This window comes from Metarhizium robertsii (assembly GCF_000187425.2).
Source record: "Metarhizium robertsii ARSEF 23 chromosome Unknown MAA_Scf_1, whole genome shotgun sequence".
In the NCBI taxonomy this organism is placed as follows: Eukaryota; Fungi; Ascomycota; class Sordariomycetes; order Hypocreales; family Clavicipitaceae; genus Metarhizium; species Metarhizium robertsii.
Window position 1 is genome coordinate 4530084 of NW_011942149.1, and position 24507 is coordinate 4554590.

Here is a 24507-nt window from a genome sequence, read left to right on the forward strand (position 1 = left end):
CATATGATGGTGTCGATTAGTGATTGCTGGCTGCATGCATGCTGCTGCTGATTTGTTCAATGTGCTCCCCCCCTACTCCGTACAATACGTCGTAAAACAACCATCAATCATGGTGACTTGTGCTCCCAGAGCCATTGAACCACCCCACTGCTAATGCAGGGGTGCCCACGCTGCCACGCTCCCACGCGAAGAATGGAAGCCGTTGCAGCACGCCAATGCCTGAGTCCTGAGCCCTCTTGAAGGACCGAGCTTTGCAAACATTACAAGCGTCATTGAACAAGGCATGGGGTGCGCCCAGTGAGTGTCGTTATGCCTCTGCACTTGAGTACATACATATGTACATTATATCGACTGTATCGAAGAGTCAATGGCGGCGCCTGGGGGTCTCGGCAAACCTTCCATTGCTTCTGCAGACATTCTGGTACTGTTCCAGACTTGTTCCTAGGCTTGGTCGCTCCCTGGCCTGTGAGACAACGACATCACGGCAGCTAGGAGGCTCGAATTTTCCAGAGGGAACAAGGACGTCCTCATGGCTGCGATGCTTCGGCACGATGTTTGGTTGAGCCGCCCATCAGATGTCACTCCCCCCCCCCCCCCCCCCCGATTTCCTAGAACGACATCTTATCATTCCATTAGAGAATCGAGTTGTGAAGACTCATCCCGTTTTGCGGAGACTCGATATGATATTTTTTGCCGCCCTGCTTGCTTGAAAGCCTCGGAAAATAGTAGCCATTATTCTAGTGTCCCTTGGCATACCACCGTATCGCCCTTTTGAGAGAATTTTCTTTTTCTCTAAATTTTTGAGTTTGGGTAGCCGGCATTTTGGTCTTTCGAGTGGCCATGGACGCCTCGGTAGGTATCTTTAGTCAGGTTGATCGTAGTAGTACGAGATTGCCACCACAAAGCCGGAGGTAGTTACTCCATGGAGAATAGACTTCGGCAAGCCATTGTATCCTTAGCGTCTTGTAGTCCACCAGCACCTGGCAGAGGAACCCGGATGTATGTACTCCGTACATATCGGGATATTCTGCCAAGTACATACAGAGCATCCTCACACACAAACTTGAGACTACGTACAATTAGATTGCTCCCAGCAAAGTGCAAGGGTCTCAACATACTAGTACTAGTGGCAGTGGCGGAATCTGTACCCTCACAAGGCTGGCACTCGCAAAGACCGAGTGGAGAAGGGGCCCCGAAATGGTCCTAAAGAGCGGACCGGGCGCCCAGGCCGAGGTGAGGGTCCAATCTTCTCTCGAGGCTTGGGTCGGCGTGGCCGATGATGACGATGATGATCATTTTCTGAGCGGCTTGAGTGGTTGCTTAGATCGCTGAATTCGGAGATAGTTGGATTTGAGCTCGGGGTAGCGGAACGGAAAGGAAGAAGAGAGCAAAGACATTATTCAAGCCCGATAAGCAAAGATCTGGGTCATAGGCCGAGTTGGGGTTGGCTGGAAGCCTGTTGAAGCCAACCGCATAGTTTGCCAGATTGAGGCAGGGTGAAATAAATGGGATGGCCCTCCAGATGTCCTCTTTCTCTCTAGGCACGGAGTAAAGAGCAGGGGTCCCAGTTAGACATTGCAGAAGCTTGCCAGTAATAGTACAGGAACACTTATTAGGAAACCGCAAGATTGGAAGGAGCGATCCCTCCTCATCGGGCCAGGCGTTGGACTGTGTGTTAGCGCGGTATCAAGAGACAGCACTCGAGAGTTCGTCTCAATTTTTTCCCTCCGTCAACACGCTAACATTGTACAGTATTTGAAGTGTTCCGCCATCATGTCGCCTGATATTATCTGGTCTCGTCTCTATTGCCCCATACGGCAATTTCCGTACCGCCCTAACAATGAGTGTCTCTATCCGCCGAAATATCCAGGTGTACACATCGCTAGTTAACCAGGGTTCAACGTAGGTGTCTCCTCATCGTTTTGTTGGGTACAAACATCATGCCCAAACTGTCGAGGCATAGGATTATATCCTGTCATCCCGCTCCAAAGTGCGGCAGGATCAGTCAGCCGACATGCAATAGCTGATATAATATGCAGTGTCAACGCGAAGTCCAGGCATAGTCATATGGGCTTATGCAGATTCAGGCTTAAGGGAATTGATCGCATCTGAGATGCTTATACGGAGCCTTGCTTACAACAAGCCATGTGTGTGGAAGACGCGACCCTAGTTCTCTACTCAATATGTGAATTTGAGCGCGACAATGCACAAAGGGCTTGCGGTCAATGGAATAGATATGTAAAACGAAACAAGCAAAAAGAAGTGTGGTCGTTGAGCTGGTAAGCATTCTCCCGCTACAACAAGCAAACATCACTAATAGAACTACAAATTTTCACGGCATACCAAATCCTCCAAACTCAACAATCCCTCCTTCGTGATACCATCACGACCAGAAATCCAATACGGGATGCTCATACTACTTGATGGGACTTGGCGATTGCTCAAAGTCCCCCACGCTGGTTGGCTGCTAAACTTGGCTGCCAATTTGGTTTCAATCCCTGCTGGCCCACGTGTCCTGTCGATCCCAGCAAGCCACTATGTAGCACTGGCCCATGCAAATCACTTTTTTTTTAAGTGGTGCAGGAGGCCAGGGGTTGCCAGCTTGCCCATCATCATGAGGCGGTCTACTCCGTATGATTAGGGAGCTAGGAGTACACAACAGCGTGCCTTTATGCCCTTGGCTGTCGCAAAAGCCCCAAGAGGGTTGTTGGTCCAAGGGCTTGAAGCGAGGGCGCCCGTTTGCGCCCTGCGAGAGGAGTCGACAGTATTCGACCTCTGAATGTCACTGTTGTTACTGACATGAGTGGTCCGGAGACGCCCTAATTTTATTGTTTTCTGGGTCACTTAAATGAGTGTACTACTCTGTACTCTGGATGTTTCTTGGTTCTGTTTCTGTACTATGACACTGTTCTTGATTGATTGCCCACCAATATGGATAGCCGCACCTAGTCACCCAATTTAGCGAGCAGGCTGGTTAAGGAAGGGGATATCTTTGGCTGCTAATTATCAAAACATATGCCACGATAGGAAGCGTCGGGTGATGGGTAAGTGTCTTGCCAAAGACTCGGTACAATCATTTATCCACCAGCAGCGCCACCACAAATCACAGTTATAAGCTTAGTTGTCCTAAGCAGCAAGATTTGAGGGAACAGCAACTTCTACAGTCACTCCAGTTCGACGTACAAGCAGGAGGAGCAAAACACCATAATTGTATCAAGATCAAAGCGGGCCCTTGGCAAAGGGAAACTCTGCCCCTGGTGCGGCTCTTCATACAAGCGTCAACAGCCGAGTTTCAGTGGCGCTAGTTGCTTTTCCCAACAAACTGTCCGGTGTCATCTACATCAATTCACGATCTGGGGTACATATACCTATACGCCCGTGGAACCGCACTTCGTAAGATGACTTGTACGTCAATAGCCAGACAAGTGTATCTCTGTTTAAAGGTTGACGATACAGTTGCGTTGGAATCACAACGGCAGTACAGGAGTACACCCCAGCCGTCGGGCCTCAATGCGACCGCGTCGAGCCGATCCGCGGGACTCACCTTGCGCCATCAAATCAATTGCGCTTTATCGAGCTATTGGCCGCCGTCGCAAAGACAACCGCGCAAATGGCGGCTCGTCCTTTAGATCCGATCGCGCATCCACTTTGTGGTGCTCTCCAGTGGTCAGGATCAGGCTATATGCCAAGTTTGGCCGATAGGTCTGTATGTATGTACAAGTAAGGTGGTGATCACTACCAAGCTAAATCAGTGATGTACGGACAGAATTGTCTGTTGCCATCCTTTCCGAAACGAATCTACTCAGTTTGATAACTACCTAACTAAGTAGACAAAGTGTGCTAACCAGTGCATTGCCATTGCTCCCCCGACATCCGGACTCGAGCGCACGGAATGCAGCTTAGCTCATTACCATACTACAGGTTAAATTACAGATCGTATCAAGGACGTTTTATAGAGCACGTTTCGCGCATGGTGTCATCCTTCTGGAGCAACATCATGGACCACCCCCAACACTCTCTCTTAGAGCCAACATGGCGAGCTTACGGGCGAACTTCTCCATCCAACCAGTCGCATTACATTCCAGTTACCGTGGTCAATAGCCATCTTTAGCCATGCAGCCGCATGCAGTGGTCCTTCTCTTTGCGGCCAGAGCGGCGGCTGATTCAGAGTACGTAATTTGATAGTAGTATCTTGTTTCAGAAACCGGGTTGATTTGCGGCGGTATGCCTCAGCCCGGCAAGTCATTTCCAGATATGGCTGATACCAGTAAGCATGAGCGAAACCGGAAGAACCCTGGTATCTTGCCCATGACGTCCACGATGCTTGAGCTTCTTCCAGGGGCATCAATCGCTGACAGTACATGTAGCCAATTAATGAGTGTGCCATGACAATGACAGAGGCTGGAGGCGCCGCGCTAAGTCTTGCATATTGTACCAAAGCTAGAAACGGCCCGTTCTTTGTTTGCAACCTGGATTCTATGTTTTCTGGTCCTCCTATGCCCCATCCCCCAGATGACTTGGCTGGTTGGTGCATGGTCTTCGTCCAAGAATCCAAACAGCTACATTACCCCGAAATTTGCAAGGATCAAAATATCAGCTTCCTTGAAGACATGTTCTAACCAACAAGGGCCTTCCCAGTCGAGAAATCGAGGCTTGACGACCGGCAGGCGATGGGCTGTCAGGATGCTACTGTAGAGTCAAGTCAATGCAACCGATCTGCAAACCGTGGAGAACCGTGGCTCACGCATCAGCCGCAGTTCAGATCCTCAAACATCAGAGATCAAGCACTAAATTGCAGACCCTGTGGTGGTTGGCAGCCACTGCTTTGCCATTGCGGACAACATTGGCCAGGGGACGACGGACTCAAACCGGATGCAGAGAGGAAGGCATTTCGCTGTGACTCATGGGCATCCGGATAGCTAGACCAGACGGAGCACACAAGCGCTTTATTGAGCTGCTTCACAAATGCAAGCCCATTTGCAAAAGGCCATCAAGGTGACGAGTTTCTGCGACATGCCTCGATGTCACTGGCCATTCATTGTATGTGGCAGCTGTTTGAAGTCAGCTTTTGTATATCCGAATCATTTGGGCTTCCGTCTCAGCCCTGATTACCGAATCACTGGCGTTTCAAATATAAAGTAGACGATGCTCATTTAGGAGCAAATTTGCACTTTCTATGCCCTCCTGTTAACAGCTAAAATATACACATGCGCGCTATAGAAGAGAAGACTTGTACATTTTACTCGACATCACACTCGACAGTGGCCTGCAATATTAGAAGGTTATGTCGACCCGGCTAATCGAACAGCTCCAAGCCCTCCGCGGAGAGCATGTACGCTATGGCTCAGGTCTACCAAGGCCCCGATACGCCCAATTCAACAGAATGGAATTTAATAGGCTTGGTGTGATGGCCAAGAGAATGTTCGGCAGGTAGCAAGGTGTCTCTCGTATGAATACTAGTCACCATCGACGCCTAGCGGACCCCCTTTACGTGTCAACATGAAACGACATATCACGAACTATGACAGCGGTATCTTGCCCTATAAGCATAAATTTACTATCCTCGTGGATGAGTGCCGCTTTGATAGAGTTTGGCATCCGGGAGCAGTGTCAGGGATGGTAGGGCGACGGGTCGCTATTGGCGCGGTTCCATTGCCTGGCCTTCAGGGAACATGCTCATACGGGACAATGCGCATCCCACAAGATGTCTTGGATTTCATCATGTTGCACCAAAGCGACGCCACCAGCCGAATAAAGTCATAAACCAGCTCTCAACCCCGTTTCGCAAGCTTCAATGTTGGGAAACAGCTGGAGAGCAAGTGGAGTCTAGGGTAGCAGCAGGCTCCTCTCGATAGCTGAACTCAGTTGTCGTTGGAGCGCTTATTTCAATGTTTGATGCTGCCCAGCGCAGACCCGCTATCGGGAGGCAGCACCCCGCCATGGGGCCCCATTTGCCCCGCGGTTTGACATGACGGCTCCCGTGCCAGGGAACATTCAAGATATATATCGCTGGTCGCGCGCATGTAACTTGAATTTGAAGATTCCATAGTCAAGCAGGAATCTCCGTGTACTTGACCAAAGCCCCCAGTATGGCGAAACGACTGTCACGACCGTATGAGAACAAGCTGGCCATCGTCACCGGCGGCTCGCGGGGTTTGTCCTCCCCCGTCCACGGACCACAAGCACCTCTTCCCGCCCGCTTGTCGACTGACCACATTTTCGGAATACAGGAATCGGAGAAGCCGTAGCAAGACGTCTAGCCTCCAAGGGCGCCAACCTCGTCCTCGCATACACATCCGAGTCCTCCAAGGCGCGCACCGAGGCCCTCGTCGCGGAGCTCTCGACGTCGCACGGCGTCCGGTGCGCCTCGGTCCAAGCCGACCTCTCCGACCCGTCCGCGGCCGCGCCGCAAATAATATCCGCCGCGCGCGCGCTCTTTGCCGCCTACAGCCCCTCGGGCACGTTCCAGATCGACACGCTCATCAACAACGCCGGCGTGGCGTCCAACCAGCACCTCAACGACGCGGCGCTGGGCCCCATCACCGCCGACGAGTTCGGCCGCGTGTACGCCGTCAACGTGCTCGCGCCGCTGCTCCTCACGCAGGCCGCGGCGCCGTTCCTGCCCACCGACCGCTCGGGCCGCATCGTCAACGTCTCGAGCGTCAGCTCGTCCATCGGGTACCAGGGCCAGTCGGTGTACGCGGGGAGCAAGGCGGCCGTCGAGGCCATGACGCGCACCTGGAGCAGGGAGCTGGCCGAGAGGGCGACGGTGAATGCGGTGAACCCCGGCCCGGCGTGGGGGGACATGTACGCCCAGGCAGGCGGCGCGTTTTGGAGCATCAACCAGCCGTACGTGGATGCGGCGCCGCTGGCCGCGTACCACGGGGACAGGGGCGTGCTGGACGCGGTGGGCGACGACGCAGCGAGGTTCGACAAGACGGTGCGCGAGGGCATGGCGGGGAGGAGGCCCGGCCTCACGGGGGAGATTGCCGGGACCATCGACATGTTGTGCTCGGAGGAGGCGGGCTGGACTACCGGCAGCGTGGTTTGCGCAAACGGCGGCATGAAGATGTCCATTGCATGATCGGATGGCGGTGTTTTTTTTGTTTCTACGCCGAGGATTCTTCTTGTCAAGACATGTATGTGCGGCGGTTTATACTCGGTCATGGATGTGGAATACTTTCTTTTCTCTTCTTCTCATTTTGCCTTCGGGGGCGATTATGAATACAGGACAACTCTTACAGTCCCGACACGTCAATGGCTCGCGTCAGCATCTCCGCAAACAACGTGCCCTGCCTCCAGATGTCATAGTGGTCGCCGCGCCCTTGGACCAGCTCGACGCTCAGCCGCTCGCCCTTGGACTTCAACAGGCTCGCCTCCAACGCCTCGGCCTCGGAAAACGGAACCAGTGTGTCCTCGCGGCTCTGCACGAGCAGCGCGTGTCTCCCGCCGGGCCACTCCCGCGCCCAGTCCTCTATGTAGACGGGGCTGACGGCCCTCCACACGCGCTCGTCGTCGCCAAAGGCGCCCCTCGTGAACTGCTCGTAGACCTCGCGGTGCTGGCGGTAGCCATGGCCCGGGCGCGCCACCATCTTGGGCATGTCGTAGAGCCCGTTGAGGCCGAGGACCACCTGCGGCGCCTGGACGGGTGCCGTGTCCGGGTCGACTCCCCATCTCGCCGGGTTCACGACGGCCTGGAACGCCAGCGTGGCGCCGCAGCTGTGCCCCGCCAGGATGTAGTTGCTCCCGAAGCCGGCGGCGCTCTGGAGGTAGGAGATGGCGGAAAGCACGTCGAGGATGTGCCTGGGGTGCGTGGCATTGCGGCTCGGGTCGGACGGCGCGCTCGGGTGCGTCGCGTGCTGCGGGTACGGCGACAGAGAGTAGCTGACCGAGGCGAAGGCGACGGGTGCCTCGCGGGAGGCGAGCCAGGCCGGGGAGAGGCTCTTCAGCGTGGGCGCCAGGTCGTCGGCCGTCTCGAGCGGATCTCGCCAGGCGCCGCCGTGGATGTAGATGATCCAGAGTGTGGTGTCGGGGGGAGGGAGCCACGACGGCGAGGGGGCTCTGGGCTCTTCCGGTGCATACTTGGTCGGGACCCAGACATGGACGTGCTGGAGACTGTTGGACGGACGTGTGTAGGGGACGCGAGACTTGTGCAACATGGGCACTGCAAGGTGATGCTGCCGCTCCCACGGCGTGGACGACCAGCTGTGGTGGATATCGGCCATTGGCATTGCTGAGTGGCTCAAACGTCGGATGTGGTCGGACAGGCGTGGCAGACACGCTGAATGGTGGCTTGTGCGGAAGAAGAGGTCAACGGTACCAGCTCTTAGCAGACAAAAGGGAGTTTCTGTTCTAGAAGCCAGGACGACAGCGTTTTCGACGCGGGAACAAGGTGAATGTGCAGTTTCTAATAAATACTACTTGACCAGACTAGACTAGTATCTCTTTAGTTGCGGAATGGCTCGTGGAGAACTCCACTCCCATACAAATTTCTTAGGTAAGCGAGTCTCCATGAGCCATTCCGCAACTAAAGAGATGTATTTGTTTGCCAAGCGCCCCAGCAGCCGGGCGGGACAAACTATATCCACATGCATCAAACAGACTTGTCCTTCCGCCTCCCGATTGAAGCTGCCCCGCATCCAGGCCTTCGTTCCAGGCCTCCCGTCAGCCAGTGACGCAGCTCACGCCACAGTTTACGCTGCAACATGTGCTGCCCACCATCTCTCTTGTCCTCCATCCGACTGGAACGAACAAAGAAAGCGGCGTGGCTCGTTCGTGGTGCGATACACACACAAAACGACTCCAACTTCAATCTTCTATCCCCCACGCTCTATACGAAACCATTTCCTTCCTTTACCCCCATTCAAACACGACCATCAACATCCAACAGAGCCCCTCCGTTTCCGATAGCTTCAGCCCCGCCATCGTCATTCCAACGTCGCCGTCGCGCCACACAACCGCCAACCATGCCTCCCCCCATCGACATCAGCTCGCTCAACAAGGACTCCTCCTCAGAGTATGAGCCTAAAATCATATCCATCCTCTCCAATGCCATCAACGAGCTGGCCCCCACGGAGCTCTCGGCCGAAACCACCGCCGGCGAGATCGACAAGCTCTACCCCTCTGACGTTTCCGCGGCCGAAGGCTTCCTCTGGAGCTTCTGGACGCTCCTCGTCGCCGTGGCCAAGAAGATACCCGCCGATGATGCCCGTCAGCAGCTCCTCGTCACGACCGTCGGGAAGCTCAAAAACAAGCGCGACGAAGAGGTTGAGATGTGGGGGCAGAAGACGCGAGTTTGGAGTGAACTGCCCATGCTTGGACCCGTCATGAGAGACGAGTGGAATTGTGTGTATCCCCCCCCTTCTTCTTTGAATCAAAGCGCATCGTAGTTAACAGCCGGTGGTTGTAGTGTCTCCCGATTTCGATGGCTCAGAAAAGGACAATGCCACCATTCAGGAATGGATCTCGCTCAACTCCTTTGCGGCGAGAATATACGGCGCTTCGCTGCAGCCGTGGGTGAATCTGGGCATTTGGGAGCTGCGCTCTGGCCTGGAAGAACCACCCGAGGATCGACCAAACGCCAAGGACACGAGGATCGCCACGGCATACGAGTGGATTGTTCACGCCGGCAAGGAGCTGTTTGCCAACGGACGGCAGGCCCAGCAACTGGACGCGATGGAACAGCGGGCCTTGAAGCCTGGATCTTTGCTCAAGATTGAGGCTTCGGGGTTGAGCAGCGACCGGTGGAATTTCTGGCGCGAGAGGATTGGAGTTTTGGGTGCTACGGCTGGGAGCGGAGCGGCCAAGGAGAAGGCGCAGAAGGCCTTGGAAACGATGAAGAAAATTGAGGGCAACTAAGAAGGGGGGGTTATACACGACTTGCCAAAACTTGTGGCTGTACCACTCGATAGACTGCCAATATACGGCGCTTCACTAAAGCAAAAAAATCTCATAAGCGTGGTATCTTGTCCCCCCTCCTCTTTATATATATACTATGACGACGACGTCAATACTTTTTATTTCACACTCAAGGCAGTAAAACACACTCCGTACGCCAAATATCCGCATCCAACCCCGTTCTACGCGTAAATCATGTCCATGTCGTCCTCGTCCTCGTCCTCGTCCTCCTGCACAGCAGCAACTTTCTTCTTGCCCATCTCCTCCCTGCACATGGGACACGTGCCCTTGCTCCTGAGCCACGGCCCGACGCACTCGAGGTCAAACCGATGGGCGCCCTTGCACGGCAGCTCCACGACAAGGCAGTACGGGTCCTCGAGGTAGGGGATCTTGCAAATGGCGCAGTCGTCGTCGGCGCGCAGCGTCTTGCGGCCCACGCGGTCCAGCGCGTCGAGGAACTCCTGGCCGACGCCGCGCAGGCGGTCGGGCGGGTCGAGGATGTCCCCGTCCAGCGTGTCGACCAGGTCCATGAGGAAGGTGCGGTTCTCGGCGGTCGGGGCCGTGCTCGCCAGGGTCTGCATCTGGTCCTGGAGGAGGCGGAAGATGTTGGCCATGTCGGGCAGCGTGGGCGTCGCGTGCGGGTTGTTGTGCGGGGTGGCGGTGCCCGAGTCGCTGACGCGGTTGAGCAGCGAGAAGAACGAGTCCATGTTTACGCGGCGGGAGCGCGGCTGCGTCTCTGCGAACTGGACGTTGTGCTCGACTGGTGGGCTGTTTAGTCTCGTGGGAGGAACAACTCCGACCATTTTTTTTTAGGGGGGGGGGGAGGGAGGGGGAGGGGGGGGGGGGGGAGCACTTACCCTCGTATTGTGTTGCCATGGCTGCGGCGTGATGGGTGGTTTTTTTCGGACTTGCAGAGCGAGTGAATGGGCGGCGGGTGGGATGGTGGTTTGGGTTGGGAAGGGGAATCGTGAGATGGTGGCCGTTGGTGCTCGTGTTGGGGTCGGCAGTAGGCAGACGACGGGCGTCGCAAGTCGTCCGGTGTAGTTACATCTAGCTGAGAGCTTGGAGGCGGAGGGAAGGAGCTCCCGAGCAGCTTGACGTCGTGTCGGGTGGGGGCGGCGGCGGCGGCGGGTGCTTTCAGGGTCCCGCACCATGTCGGTTCCCTGGGCAAGTACAAGTTCGCCTCTATCTAGGAGCCACATGGTCGAATTTGCACATTACATCCATCCGTTGTTAGAGCTCACTGCCATTATGCATTTTTATTGAAACAAACTACACAATTCGAGGCTCTTGTTGAATCACCGCCGAAACTGCACGTCAAGGAATGCCGCCTTGAAGAACAACCTCTCGTTGCCTACATCAGAGCCGCAGCCGCAGCAAGAGCTACAAATCCAACAAGAGAAGCATCCGCACCAACTCGACCGCCCTGGGCTACAAACACGGAAGCAGTCGTGCCCGCAGCTCCCACTGGGCTGGATGTAGGTCCTGCAGGAGTAGGCTGCTGACCTCCGGATGTGAGATGCGCAAGGCTCGAGCCGCCCTCGGTTTTGTCGGGGACGTTTCCGGACGGAGCAGCCGTTCTGTTGCCGGAGATGACGGCGGGTGAAATGCCGGCGCTAATTATCCCATCAGCGATTGTATTTTTTAGCGCCTGGTTAAACGAGCATACCTTGGCAGAGACTTGGTGTGCGTCAGAGTGCAAGGACAGTCGGTAATCGTCAAGGTAGTCGCCTGAAAAAACCCATCAACGTCAATGGAACTGGAAGTCGATACGCAAGTTTTGCTTACCTCGGACACAACATATGTCCTGGGACCTTGCGTAAACGTCGTCGAGCCAGGGCAGTAGGTGGTATAAGAGTTGACCACCTCGGTGACGGTGGTGATGCCACCCGCAGCAGCGGTGCTTGTGCTTGTGCCGGTCGTCTTATCCGTGGCAGCAATAACAGACTGAGAAGTCATAGTCGAATTGCGGCCGCCAGAACCGGACCCCTTTTTGACGAGGGTAAAGTCGTCGCCGCTGCTCCCGTCGCTCCCCTTGACAAACGACCACGTCAGCACCGTCTCATTGTGAATGGTCAGCTTGCTGAACCCGTAATGTGACTGGTCCAGCACGCAGGTAATGTTCAGCGGAGACTGGCCCTTGGAAAGAGTGCTGTGACTCTCAATGTTGCCAGCCATGCCGTTGATGATGTGCGTGATGGATTTGCCGGGGTTGGTGCGGTACGTGTTGTTGTTGATAATCGCGGCCTTGTCGATGGTGCCGTTGTTCCCGAGGGGAAACGTTCGCTCATACCAGTGAATGTGGCTTGATGGGGGATTAAAATCAGCTGCTATTCACATGGATCGCGGTTCCATGGTTTGAACCTACCCAGACAGGTACGCATCAACACCGTACTTCAAGAACAGGCCCTCGAACGCATCCCGCATGTTTTTCTGGTACGCCGACACCTGTGAACTGTACATGGGTCGATGGCTCATGGCGATGACCCATGGTGTCTTTTCCCTATCGACACTGGCAAGGTCCTTCTCCAGCCAGCGGTATTGCTCGTACGATTCCTTGGTGTAGATGCTCCCGTCAACAGCGCCGAATGGACCGCTGTCGGTGATGAAGGTCTCGTTCTCCTTGGGCGTGGACTCACCACCCCTGACGTCCCGCGCAAACGGCCACTCGGGGCTGTAGGGATAGTCCGTCTCGCCATTGAAGGAGATGAAGTGGGCCAAGCCGTAGTCGAACGAGTACCAGAAGTTGGTTACGCCTCCGGATTCTCGGCCGGGCATGCGGAAGCGGTGCTGGTAGGCAGTGTAGTTTCTTTCCTCCCACGGTTAGCCACTTTGTCAACCGCCCGAGGTCGAATCCGATGAAGCCCAGGCTTGCTTACCGCTGTGACGGGGGACAGCTGTAGTACGTCAACTTGTTGGACTTGGGCGACGTGCTGTTGGGCTCGTTCCTGTTCAGATACGAAGCCAGCAGCTGACCCGGCCCGTCGAATTCCGCACACGCAGCCTCGTGGTTTCCCGGCAGAACCATGTACGGCACCTTCATGGAGATGCCGTTGATCCACTGCTGCCAAAGATCCCAATTCGACTCGTACAGCACGCTCATGTCGCCGCCCCGAGGACCCCCCTGGTTGGGAACCTCGCCCGCCGGAAGGGGAGTCTCATAGTCGGGCGTAACGCCGCCGGGGAGCTCGCTGCCGGTGCCGTTGTAGCACACTGGCCAGTCGCTTGCGCAGGGCAGGATGCCGCTAAACCAGTCGTCTGCGTAGGAGATGTCGCCGCCGTGCCAGGCAAACGCGACTCCCTCGTCGACGGCCTTGTTGAGTTCCCTGAAAGTGCCGCCGGCATTGGTGTACCCCATGTCGTTGAGGACGGCGACAGTAAAGGCCCTTTTGCTTCCGGCCTCGCGGGCAGTCTTGAAGCTCAAAACCTCGGAAGCAGTGGTGCCGTTGGCGGCAGGGATCTTGTAATAGTAGGTTGTGTCGGGGCTGAGGTTGCGGATCTGGACGTCATGATAGAACTGGCTGCATTGGGTGACGGCCACCCGAGAGCACGGCGGAGTGCGGCCATACCTATTCGTGTAAGAAGAGCACAAGAAGAGTCACGACATGCTGGATTTGGCATGGTTTGATGCTCGGGAAAGAAACCTACGAGCGGCTCGATCCAGTAACAATGCTGGTCAATGAGCCAGCGCTCGTTCCCCATGCCACGGAAGGGGAGGCGCCGAGACCAAAGGGAGTCTGGTAATGAATGTTGACCCCGTTGCCCGCATAGGAAAGAGAAATGACATTGACGTTGTTGCTGGGATTCGCCTTGGCAGGCTTCACAGCAGGCGGCTCGACCAGACGGGGAAATCCCTTGCCGTTTCCCTCGACAGTCTTGTCGACCCAATCTCCAATGGGGACATCGGGGCCATTGTACGGGTATCTCTCGTCAGCTGTAGGCTTAGACTGGGCAGAAGAAGCCAGGGCTGAGCCGACAATGACGGCGGCGGCGATCTTCATGATGTCTTTTGCGTCGGCTGAGTAGGGCCTCACTTGTCAAGAGACCAGAGTCGGAGAGACAACGCGCGAGAAAGCGATTTTTGACAGACTGGCGCCCCGGACTGGTCTTTCTTATACCGGCTGGGAAGATACAAACTGGATATTGGACTGATAACGGCCCGGCTAAGTCTATTAGACCAGGGACGATGGCACCATGTACCGGATATCGGCAACGTTGTCAGAGAGACTAGCAATCATCACGGTCCCGGATTTAGCTACGCGTCGAATTCCCTGCGTGTGCGCGACACGTGCAGTTGTCATACATATGTAATGGCTGCATTGCGATGGGCTGGCGACGTGATTTGACATGTCCAGGGACATGTGTGTGTTACTCTACTGCATATTACGGACGACACTCAAGTTGTTGCAATTTGGTCCAGTTTGGTCCCATGCGGCCGGTTATTATGGGCACGAGATGCCAAATTACATGCTTGTATGTATGTATGTATATGTATAGTTCGGGACCGGAAGATGCAAGCTAAAGAATTGGTTTGGCAAGGGTCGCGCCGCATCCACAAGCGTCCCGTCTTCTCAGCACGTGGGCGTGCCGATATTGCCGGTCGGCCGTAAGATGAGGAGGAGTTTGAGGTGCTTGATTCACGAAGCATGTGTGCTTTTCCCCGTCAATGCGATTGCGCTGGTCGACTTTGCAGGAGATGAAGCAGGAATCGTAGAGTTGGCGCTCTGGGCCAGTCGCCTTATTCTTGTTGATACTAACTTGTGTATTGTTTCGCTCTGTAGCCAAGTGAAATTACAAGCATGATACGAGTATCGTTCAAGCATAAAGTCTAAAATTATTCTTGTTGAAACAAGTTTGACTTCTACGCCCGCTCTGTGTACCGAAGCAATATCCTTGGTCACGGTTTGTATCCCATGAGTCTTTGTGCCCTAGCGATAAGCATGATCAATATCTTGTCCGTTCTACTTATACGGGTGAGTTTGCCCTCTGGCTCCGGCAGCGTCGATTTCTGCAGATTAATTCGCGGAGCCTGCCGTGAATAGAGAAGGCAGGCGAAACGAAAGAGGAGAAAAGAGAAAGAAAGCAAAGGTGAAGGGAAACAATCTTGGAGACACATCCTGTACTACCACGATCCTTGTGATGGATACATCAAATTCGAAAAGGGATGGCCTGTGCGAGCAGCCGTGTAAGGCGATTGGCTAGATTCCGCTGCCAACAACAAGTTCATACTATTTGTGAGATCCAAATGTCAAATCAGGCCATAGATAAGTCGTCTGTACGGAGTATTTGCATCCCTTTACCAAGCGCAATCGGAACTTGTCAGTTATTTAGCCCTGCTGAACTGGCCATTGCGTGTTGTGTATGTCGTGGCACTCGATGAAATGCACGAGACAGTCTAGATGTCCCGCCGCACCAAAAACTGGGCATGGCCACGCCACATAACTTTGTGTGTTAGTACCCTCTATATATAGTACCCACCTAGGTGCCTAAGGAGGCAGGTATGCAGCGCCGCGCCTTCCGTCCCGCCTTGAATTAGCTCCCGCCAACTCCGCTCTTGCCTCCCAAGCTACTCGGCAGATGTCACAGTAACTTAAGCTCTGGGAGCTTAACCTCAGACACGGGCTTGAGCTTGCCCACAACTCGGCCATCTATTGCCGCCTCAACCTGGCCTTTTTGATCCTCCATCCAAGCCTCTCGCCGAACTGATTTTTACCACCTCCATACCCGAGTACTCGATCACCATGTCTGCCGCCGTCATCGGCTCAACCGGCCTCGTCGGCTCGCACATCCTGTCCAACCTCCTAGCCGGCGACATCTACAAGCCCGTCCACACAATCACCCGCCGCGCCCCCAAGCCCTCCTCGCCGAACCTCAGCTCCATCGTCGACGCCGACACCACCAAATGGGCCGCCGCGCTGACCGGCCTCTCGCCCGCCCCAGCCGCCGTCTTCTCCGCCCTGGGCACCACGCGCGCCCAGGCCGGCGGTCTCGAGAACCAGCGCAAGATTGACCACGACCTCAACATCGAGCTGGCCAGGGCGGCCAAGGAAGCCGGCGTCGCCACGTTTGTATTCATCTCCAGCGCCGGCTCCGACGGCCTCCTGTCCGGCTGGGCCCCCTACAGCAAGATGAAGAAGGGGGTGGAGGATGCCGTCAGGGAGCTCGGCTTCGACCACGCCATTATCCTGCGGCCCGGTATGATCCTGGGGGAGCGCGAGACCAGCCGCGCCGCAGAGGGTTTCGCGCAAGCCGCCGTGAGGGGCTTGGGCAAGCTCAGCAGCGGCTTCCAGGATGCCCTGGGGCAGGACGCCGATGCTATTGCCAGGGCGGCTGTCAGGGCCGCCCAGCTGGCGGGCGAGAACAAGGCGCCCGACAAATTTTGGATCATTGGGGGGCATGAGATTTTGAAACTGGCACGCGCTGAGAAGGAGGAGCCCAAGGCTGCGGAATCTTCAAAGTAATGGTGCGAGTTGCAATGTGGGTTGAGGTTGTTTGACGTAATTGGGAATTAGTGCTGATGACTGCGGCGCCGGGCTGGCTTCTGGGATAATAGTACTCACGGTTACACGGCTGTCATTACCGGACTAGAGTTTTAAATTAATATGCAGACGCTGTTGCTGCTCTTAATGCTTGAATTACTGGTTATGCTGAGTAAAGCAGAGAAGAGGCCTATGCCGTAGTTGTACGAGTATAAAATACTGTATATGCCTGAAAACCTCGGCAAATATTCTACCTGTCACGGCGATGACGCCTGTTGCTCAACAATGCTACGGCATGGGAATGAAGGAAGCAGCAAATAGGGTTTATTGTTTCTTCTAGCGAGTATCCATCTTTTATTTTCCGGGAATGACTGACCAAAGTTAAAAACAAAAGAGATGAATATACACGGAGATGTCAACAGATTAATATCTCAAATCCAAGCTTAGCCGATCGTTGTGTCTAATGCAGGTGGCTGCGCGGCTGGTGCCCTCGACGTACTCGCTCTCAGGGGGGCCCAAGTACGTGTACCGCAAATCCCCAAGATCCAGGACGAGCTTCTCCAGAATCATGTTGGGCTTGCGGAATCGCACCTCAATGGTGTGAGCGCCGACTGTGGCGTGCCCAATGTTATGGGACTTTTTCCAGACGCAGTCCATGACGGCCACGTTCCAGTCTCGCGGGAGGCCGCGGTCATTACCGGGATCGTCGTCAGTGAGGCGGTATCGCTTGATTTCTCCGCCGTCCCAGCGTATGTCATACTCCATGCGGCTCTGCGGGTCGGTTTCTAGAGTCATGTTGAATTGCAGCTCGAGGTTGGCGTTGTCGCGATCAGAGAGGACATATATTGGGTAGCGCAGGAACGGAATGTTGTCGGGATTGCTCAGGTCGGTGCCAATTGGTAAAGTCACGGACCCTGCAGCGGTGCGGCCTAGGGCTGGAAGAGCCTGATATGGGGATGTAGCCCATTTGCCTGCGTCGATGGCGAGGTGGCCGCTCGTTTCAACGAAGCCAGTGAAGTCGGCAGGGACCCGACTATGGCGCACAGTCAAGTGGACTTTTTCGTAGCCATCTCGAGAACCAAAGACTTCGATGAACACCTTTTCATCAAAATTTGCGGGGACTTGCGTCCAGTCAATAGTGAGAACCACCCTGGTATCGTCATCTTCAGGTTTGAGATGGCCCTGGTACTGAGTGAGCTTGATCCAGTCGTACTGCGGTTTCGCGACCCAGGAGAACGCTTTTGTTCCGCGGTGGAACACTTCAAAATACCGGTCCTGCGGGCCGTACGGAGTGATAAAGGGGAGAGTCACTCCCGGCTCCAGCCACTTGCGGGATGGATGAGTTCGGTCCGAGTCCTCATTGATATGTCCGGGATTGATGCCTTCAATACCTTCCACAGCAATGCCCATATGCCCAACACTGGGGTTGGAATCCTCTCTAGTCTGGACGTAGCATAGGCCGTCAATCATATTTCTTGACGGTTGAGCACCAGTATCTCCGTATCCGTAGTGCGGCTGTCTCATGATATGGTTCCACTTGCCACCGTTAATAGTGTGGTATTCCATCATAAGATCATGGTCTTTGTTGAGGATTTCGAGACTTCGGTGGAATAGCACATTTGTAGTATTTCGACGCTGCTTGGCAAACAGTTGGTTTCTATACTGGGTTACTCGGAGCAAGGTACACAGATAGGATGCCTTGATAGGGTGGAGAACCAGCTGGAAGAAGGCAGATTTGTACTCCTTGTCTATCTTGGCGTTGATTGTCTTCGCATCCTGCAGCAGAGTCTTCCAACGCGCGACAATATTGTCTGCTTCGTGGTACTTGAGCAGAATAAATGTGTTCACATCGATGTGGTCCTGTTTCCGGAGTGCGACAAGACGGTCAAAGTCGTACCAGGCCTTAGCGATACCCTTGGCGTGTTTGCGCCCAAATTCTCGCGTTGCTAGTTCCTCGTAATATTGGGGAAAGGAGTCGGCGCTGATGGAATGGACATTCCAAGCAAGGTCAAACCCAAAGCTCATGGGCACTTCGCAAGGCTTGAGATCGCCAACGTTGAAGACCCAGATGCGATTTGCGCCTTCGGCATGTGCTAGTTGTAGTTGGTGCCATGCTTTCCCCTAAATGTCATGTTAACACAACACTGATTTTACGTACTCGACAATGTAAGCTTACTAGCGTGTTGCTGTTCATCCACCGATAGCATCGAGGATATCCCGTGTATTGGAAGTGGTAGTAGTACTGGTCGAACCAACGTTAGGAAATTTATATAGTGTGTCGTCAGAAGTACTTACTCCAGAGCCGCCCGGGCGCTTCTTCTCTTGCTCATTCGGCAATCGGCGCAGAGAGCCAAAATTATCGTCAGAGAAAAGAAGTGTGATGTCTTCTGGGATCTCCAGCCCATCGTCATAATACTGTTGCACCTCATTGTATAGTGCCATCAATTCTTCCACGGAAATCAGCGCCAGCTACTACGACATGAAGGGCGTCAACTTACGCATCACACCGCCCTTGCTCCCGTAATTTTCCTCTATAATACCTCTTTGAACATCAAGAACTTCTGTAAGGATCTTCTTAGGGTCACTGCCGCTAATAGGATTGTCACCTTCTGCTCGCATGCCCATCGTGATGTACGACTCAAAGGGTCGTGCTCTCTCTGCACCAAATTTAAAGTACTCTGTGACCTTTTCCTTATTGGTCTCCCAATTCCAAGTGTTCTCTGGCTGTGTGGTGGACCATTCGTTCATGGCGCGTTGCATTGGTTCGTGATGAGAAGTGCCCATTACTATCCCATAACTGTCGGCAAGAGCCTGGTTTTTGGGATCGTCAACGAAGAATGATCTGCCCGGGTACGGGTATCCCCTCCACATGGCGGGCCACATAAAGTTGGCTTTAAGCCGAAGGAGTAGCTCAAACACGAGGTGGTAGAAGTTGGAATCAAACTTGGGGCCGAATTTCTCGTGGACCCAGGAGTCCATCCCTGGTGCTTCATCATTGATAAAAATGCCTCGATATTTGACGCTTGGCTCGCCGTTGCGGGTTGACACAGGGAGAGCATAAATTTCGTCATGAACTTTGGGGGGAACGTCCGCCCACCAATGCCATCTGCCATGATGTAAGAAACACAAAAACCTCAAATCTTCGGTCTTTTGAAAACTCACGGAGAGACGCCAATCTGTTCGGACAGAGAGTATATGCCGTAAATAGCACCTCTCTTGTCGCTGCCGGCAATTACCAAGGCGTTGTCATAGCCTTCGGTTGGATTGGACACGCATTGCGTGACCCAGGATTCCCATTTTCCATCAATACTGGAAAAGTCAATTTTCCCGTCGGATCCTAGCTTCTTGATTATTGCTGACTTTGACAGCGTCCCCACGATAATACAAGATTTAGACTCAACGCGGTCAGTTGCTGTGGTCAGAACTGCATTGCCACCTTGGCCAGTGACTCTAGTAAAGTCTTTGGATAGGTTCTTGGCTGCAATGTGAACTCCTTCAAACTCATCAGGATCAATAAGGATGTCTGCACCAATGAGACTGAATCCTTGGCCCGACTCAAATGTCACAACAGGCTGTTCAAACATGTTGGCGGACGATTCAAACACAAAGCATACCCAAATTCTGACGCAGATAAGAAAGAGGAAGTGATACCGAGCTTCAGGCCTCCTGGATTCAAAGACTTTATACGAAATGTCTCCAATGAAGTACTAATGGCCAAAGTTGTAGTGGTAGTTGTATACGTCACGGGGCCGTCGGGATGTGGCAGAAATGCTACACTCCCATCTGCAACAGATCGACACGAGATAGGTTCATGCAACCAGTGTTGGATCACGGGAGTGGCGGATGTCTTGGCAAAATTGGAAATCCCCTGCACCCTTCAACAAGAGCTATACAGATGAGGCTTGACCAGTGACTCTTAGAAGCTCCACGATAAACAAAGACGACCCGAGCAAGACGCCTGCGTAACATCCCCACGCACTTCCACGCTCCCTCCACGCTCCCTCCACGCCCTTCAACTCAACGGCGCTTCAACGGAAATGCGGGGAAATGGGAGCGAAGCAATGCGGTGGGGTTGTGTGAAACACGACTCCAAAGCTGATTCCCCCCAATACTGCCTCCCCTTGGCAAGCTAATTGGGGTTGGGTCGCTGCTAAATGGTTCACTATGTCTGTTTTCCGAATGGTGTTGCGAGTTGTCCCTGGATCGAGTTGCCTTCTCAGTCACTCCAACATTTCCCCGACGTTGTAGGCAAATCACAGGGTACAGTTACTGGAGTCGGCGGCCGATTTTTCGCCCCTGCTTAAGGCAGAGGCTTACTCCTGGTTCACAGCAGCGGAAATAGTGACGTAGGACCGCAGTACCGAACAACTGTTGCAGCTGTGTGGCTGCCTATTGAGAAAGAAGAGTCCCGGTCATATTCAACATCCTCGTGATAAGACATCCTTGTCGATTCCCATGTAAATGACGTTTGAGAAGCCTATTGTGCATACATCGTTGAATAGTCGCTGTACTTCGTATGCATCTGCTAGGCGTGTATTCAAAGCGGACGACTATTCGTGATTAGACATCCGTGCCTTTTTTGTCAGCCAACCCATTTCGTAACAAGTTCCAGCTGCCACATTGAACAGACCACCGTCCCTGTGACTTGTTGACATTAAGCATCAGATGCATGACCTGCTGTTGCAACCTCGAGAATTTCGTCCTCAAGTCCCCGCACTGCCGCAACTTTGATGCCGGCAGATTCAAGCATCCCTCGGCCAGGGTTCTGACCGACAAACTTTTCTGGTTCCTGTACACCTAGGTAAACCTCCCTGATCCACGACTTTTGCCGTAAAACTCTCTCGACGCAGGGTAATTTGCCGCTGAGGCGCTTGAAACATGGCTCCATGGTCGTATATAATGCGTGAGGAGTTTTGATGATGCCGACTAGACCCTCCTCCTTGGTAGCGTGCTGCTCGGCAAGTTTGATAAAACAGCACTCTTCAGCGTGTGTGTTGCCGTCGCATTCTAGAGTGTATCCTTCGGCGACGACTCGCCCATCATAAAGATTGACCAAGAGGGCACCGACCCGGAAATTGCTCGGCTTTGGTGGTGACTTCTCTGCTAATGCCAGGGCACGTCGCATGAGCGTCTTGTGATCCTGTTCTGTCCTTGAAGCCATAGCTGATGGGGGATGCGGAGGGGCAAAGAGGTTTGTTGATTAGTATAATGCTGCTGGGTACTAGGGAGTCTGTCGAGTCATGGGGGCCGAAACTATTATGCCTTAGATCGTTGAGGGTTGCACTCAACCCAGACATTGGATCTAGATTCCGGGACTGACAAAGTCTGGTGGTTTTGGTGCTGGCACCTGCAGAGCCCCGCCCATTAAACCTCCAGTCCACCCCGAGCCTCAGGCGCGTCCTGACGCGTGACACTGCATCCCTCCATGTCAACACAATTTCCCGGCTCCATTCTGTGATTCACACCAGAGGACCAGGATAAAGATATCGAAGATGTCTGATGTCGAGGATTCCGTGGATAATGAGCCACCCGTCATTGACCCCTATGAGGTGCTCGGCCTCCCCCGCGAGGCTACAGCAGACCAAATCAAGAGTGCCTACCGAAAGGCAGCGCTCAGGAACCACCCTGGTGAGCTTTACGTACACGCATCAGCCATCCTAATTATGCTAAATAGAAACCCTCAGACAAGGTGACGAGGGAACAAAAAGAGGAGGCCCACGCCAAGTTCCAGGAAATTGCCTTTGCCTACGCCGTCCTCTCCGACCCGGCGCGGCGCAAACGATATGACACCACCGGGTCGACATCAGAATCCATCGTCGACGCAGATGGCTTCAATTGGAGCGATTACTATCGGGAACAATTCAGAGACTCAATATCTGCGGACGCAATTAAGAAATTTGCCGAGAAATACAAGGGCTCTGATGAGGAAAGAGATGATATTTTGATTGCCTACGAAGAATGTAAAGGCGACATGGACCAAATATACGAACGCGTCATGCTGAGTGATGTCACCGAAGATGACGAGAGATTCCGCAACATTATTGACGAGGCCATTGCGAAGGAGGACGTGCCAGCCTTCGACTCCTACGCAAAGGAAAGTAAGAAGAAGCGAGCAGCCCGTGTCAAGGCCGCAAAAGCTGAGGCAGAGGAGGCGGAGAATCATGCCAAGGAAATTGGCGTTCACGACATGTTGTTTGCGAAGAAGGGCGCAAAGTCAAAAGGTAGCTCGGAAGATGCGCTGGCAGCCTTGATTCAGAAACGACAGCAAGACAGATCTGCAGACTTCTTGGAACATCTGACGGAGAAGTATGGAGCTAATAGTAGTAAAGGAAAGAAGGGCAAAAAGCGAGCGATGGATGATGTCGAGCCCTCAGAGGAGGCTTTTCAAGCCGCTGCCGCCAAGTTAAAAGGCGGCAAGGCCGCGAAGAAGTCCAAGAAATAGGGTCAAGGGTTATGCATTATTTGGTATCGGTTACCAGGGAGTACGGTTTAGGCTAGGGTTACAGGACATGGGCAATTGTGCTTTGTCAAATATGGAAATTTAATAGACGGACAGTTCAATCTCCTGACTTGTTGTTATTCGTTCCGGCCGGCGTGTTACCATTCAGCGTGGAAACATCGATGATCAATGAATGTCAAATGATTCGGGGCCATATGATTCGGGGCCCTTCGTTTCAGCGGTGACCACAGCTGCGTGAAATCCGGCTCTTACCAAGTGCTCAGTGCATGTACAAGTTAACGGGTGCATGTGAGCACATCAGGTATCGACTAGTGGGGTTGGGCAGCCGGCAGTCTGAGCGGAGCCTGCACATGTGTGCTTGGGCGGCCAACAGCGCCAGGCACCTGAGTAACCATGGCAGACCTCAGTGCTACTTAAGTACCAGTGCGCGGTGCCCTGTCCAGCGTTAACCGTCGACTCCATTTCCGTCTTCAATCAAGCCCCTGGCATTGATTCCAGTCATACACATAACCATTGACCTGCTTGGGGGCTCGATTCATGACCCTCCACAAAGGGTGAGACTTGCTTCAATCATGCCATGAGCGAGCAAGCGCAGGTCTTGCCTTACCCACGCTATTGCTTTCACCTGTCGCCGACTGCTAATAATTGGTGTTTGCTTCGCGTGTCCGACATTCACGCCCTCAAGCAGCACGCAGGCTTTGAAGGTGAGCATCGCAAGAACACTGCAGTTATCGGGCGCTAATGCAGATGACAGGAGAAAACTTTTTCTTCTACAGAAATTTGCCCATCAAATGGGTCCGAGTTGTCGGACCAGTTGTGGCAATAGATGAGTTCCATGGCCGACGCGTCTACACCATCGATGACAGCAGTGGAAAATGCATTGAAGCGTTGATCAATATGCAACCACCCACTCCGGTCAACAATGTAGCAGAATTACAATACCAACCTGGAACGGCTGCTGGTGATGCAGCAAACCCCGGTGCTCTCCATATCTTGGATCCGCCTGGGCCATATGGCAACGTAGACGTTGGCGATGTAGTCGATGTCAAGGGCGCCTTGTCTACGTTCAGGGACGAGAAGCAGATAAAGATCGAGAAGCTGCTCATAGTGAAAAGTACAGCTCAAGAGGTTAAAATGTGGGGAAGGAGATCGAAGTTTCGCCATGAAGTCCTTGATAATCCTTGGATCCTGTCCGATAAAGAGATTCGTCGTTGCCGCAAAGAAGCCGAAGCTTCACAAGCAGGTTCAGAAAGAAAGAAGAAACGTCTTGCAGCCAATTCAGAGGCCAGCACGAGTACAAGGCAAATAAAGGCAAAGACGCTAGCCCCAGGTTTAAGCCACGAGTCCGTCAAACCAAAGGCGAAAGAGAAGACAAATCTGAAACTTGATACTGCAGCAAGAGTAAAGGCCTTGATACGCCAGGGCTCAGCCAAAGGAAAGTACAGCGCTTTGGGTTTATGATATACTTTTTGTCTATGGTGTTAATTTGGATCGAGAACATGAGTTCTGCTCGGATTTGGCTTTGTTAGAGACTGGGCCATCGGGGGATTCGACAACAGCATCCTGCTTCTCCTTGGCCCTCTGGTCAAGTTGACCGACCCAACAACAGGCCTGTTCGAAACAGACGAAGAGCGGTCAAACATGTACTGTGGCTGGAGATGGATGTATTTA

At 53.7% G+C, this 24507-nt stretch overlaps 10 protein-coding genes across 10 annotated transcripts; 5 read left to right on the forward strand and 5 right to left on the reverse strand.

Annotated features, from left to right (window-relative positions):
* Positions 1 to 6089: 6089 nt before the first annotated feature.
* On the forward strand, positions 6090 to 7084 carry MAA_02180 (uncharacterized protein; the record flags this gene model as incomplete). Its single annotated transcript, XM_007820178.1, has 2 exons — positions 6090 to 6153; positions 6231 to 7084. The coding sequence occupies 2 exons, from the start codon at positions 6090 to 6092 to the stop codon at positions 7082 to 7084; spliced, it is 918 nt and encodes a 305-aa protein (XP_007818369.1).
* Positions 7085 to 7238: 154 nt separating this feature from the next.
* MAA_02179 (alpha/beta-hydrolase) lies at positions 7239 to 8231 on the reverse strand (the record flags this gene model as incomplete). The annotated part of the gene is made up of 1 exon (XM_007820177.1): positions 7239 to 8231. The coding sequence occupies one exon, from the start codon at positions 8229 to 8231 to the stop codon at positions 7239 to 7241; it is 993 nt and encodes a 330-aa protein (XP_007818368.1).
* A 735-nt stretch (positions 8232 to 8966) lies between these two features.
* MAA_02178 (uncharacterized protein) lies at positions 8967 to 9858 on the forward strand (the record flags this gene model as incomplete). Its single annotated transcript, XM_007820176.1, has 2 exons — positions 8967 to 9345; positions 9410 to 9858. 2 exons carry the CDS (start codon positions 8967 to 8969, stop codon positions 9856 to 9858), a joined length of 828 nt encoding a protein of 275 aa, XP_007818367.1.
* Positions 9859 to 10079: 221 nt separating this feature from the next.
* Positions 10080 to 10773, reverse strand: MAA_02177 (Zinc finger domain-containing protein, RING-type; the record flags this gene model as incomplete). Its single annotated transcript, XM_007820175.2, has 2 exons — positions 10080 to 10657; positions 10755 to 10773. 2 exons carry the CDS (start codon positions 10771 to 10773, stop codon positions 10080 to 10082), a joined length of 597 nt encoding a protein of 198 aa, XP_007818366.2.
* A 478-nt stretch (positions 10774 to 11251) lies between these two features.
* Positions 11252 to 13898, reverse strand: MAA_10708 (SET domain-containing protein; the record flags this gene model as incomplete). Its single annotated transcript, XM_011412426.1, has 6 exons — positions 11252 to 11513; positions 11567 to 11628; positions 11686 to 12202; positions 12266 to 12706; positions 12777 to 13466; positions 13546 to 13898. The coding sequence occupies 6 exons, from the start codon at positions 13896 to 13898 to the stop codon at positions 11252 to 11254; spliced, it is 2325 nt and encodes a 774-aa protein (XP_011410728.1).
* A 1740-nt stretch (positions 13899 to 15638) lies between these two features.
* On the forward strand, positions 15639 to 16358 carry MAA_02176 (NAD(P)-binding domain protein; the record flags this gene model as incomplete). The annotated part of the gene is made up of 1 exon (XM_007820174.1): positions 15639 to 16358. The coding sequence occupies one exon, from the start codon at positions 15639 to 15641 to the stop codon at positions 16356 to 16358; it is 720 nt and encodes a 239-aa protein (XP_007818365.1).
* Positions 16359 to 16799: 441 nt separating this feature from the next.
* On the reverse strand, positions 16800 to 19960 carry MAA_02175 (immunoglobulin I-set domain-containing protein; the record flags this gene model as incomplete). Its single annotated transcript, XM_007820173.2, has 5 exons — positions 16800 to 18497; positions 18553 to 18618; positions 18672 to 18823; positions 18875 to 19482; positions 19539 to 19960. 5 exons carry the CDS (start codon positions 19958 to 19960, stop codon positions 16800 to 16802), a joined length of 2946 nt encoding a protein of 981 aa, XP_007818364.2.
* Positions 19961 to 21030: 1070 nt separating this feature from the next.
* MAA_02174 (cytidine and deoxycytidylate deaminase zinc-binding domain containing protein) lies at positions 21031 to 21537 on the reverse strand (the record flags this gene model as incomplete). The annotated part of the gene is made up of 1 exon (XM_007820172.1): positions 21031 to 21537. One exon carries the CDS (start codon positions 21535 to 21537, stop codon positions 21031 to 21033), a length of 507 nt encoding a protein of 168 aa, XP_007818363.1.
* A 331-nt stretch (positions 21538 to 21868) lies between these two features.
* Positions 21869 to 22818, forward strand: MAA_02173 (Heat shock protein DnaJ; the record flags this gene model as incomplete). The annotated part of the gene is made up of 2 exons (XM_007820171.1): positions 21869 to 22004; positions 22061 to 22818. 2 exons carry the CDS (start codon positions 21869 to 21871, stop codon positions 22816 to 22818), a joined length of 894 nt encoding a protein of 297 aa, XP_007818362.1.
* Positions 22819 to 23413: 595 nt separating this feature from the next.
* MAA_02172 (glycoside hydrolase family 81 protein) lies at positions 23414 to 24297 on the forward strand (the record flags this gene model as incomplete). Its single annotated transcript, XM_007820170.2, has 2 exons — positions 23414 to 23540; positions 23591 to 24297. 2 exons carry the CDS (start codon positions 23414 to 23416, stop codon positions 24295 to 24297), a joined length of 834 nt encoding a protein of 277 aa, XP_007818361.2.
* Between the last annotated feature and the right edge of the window lie 210 nt (positions 24298 to 24507).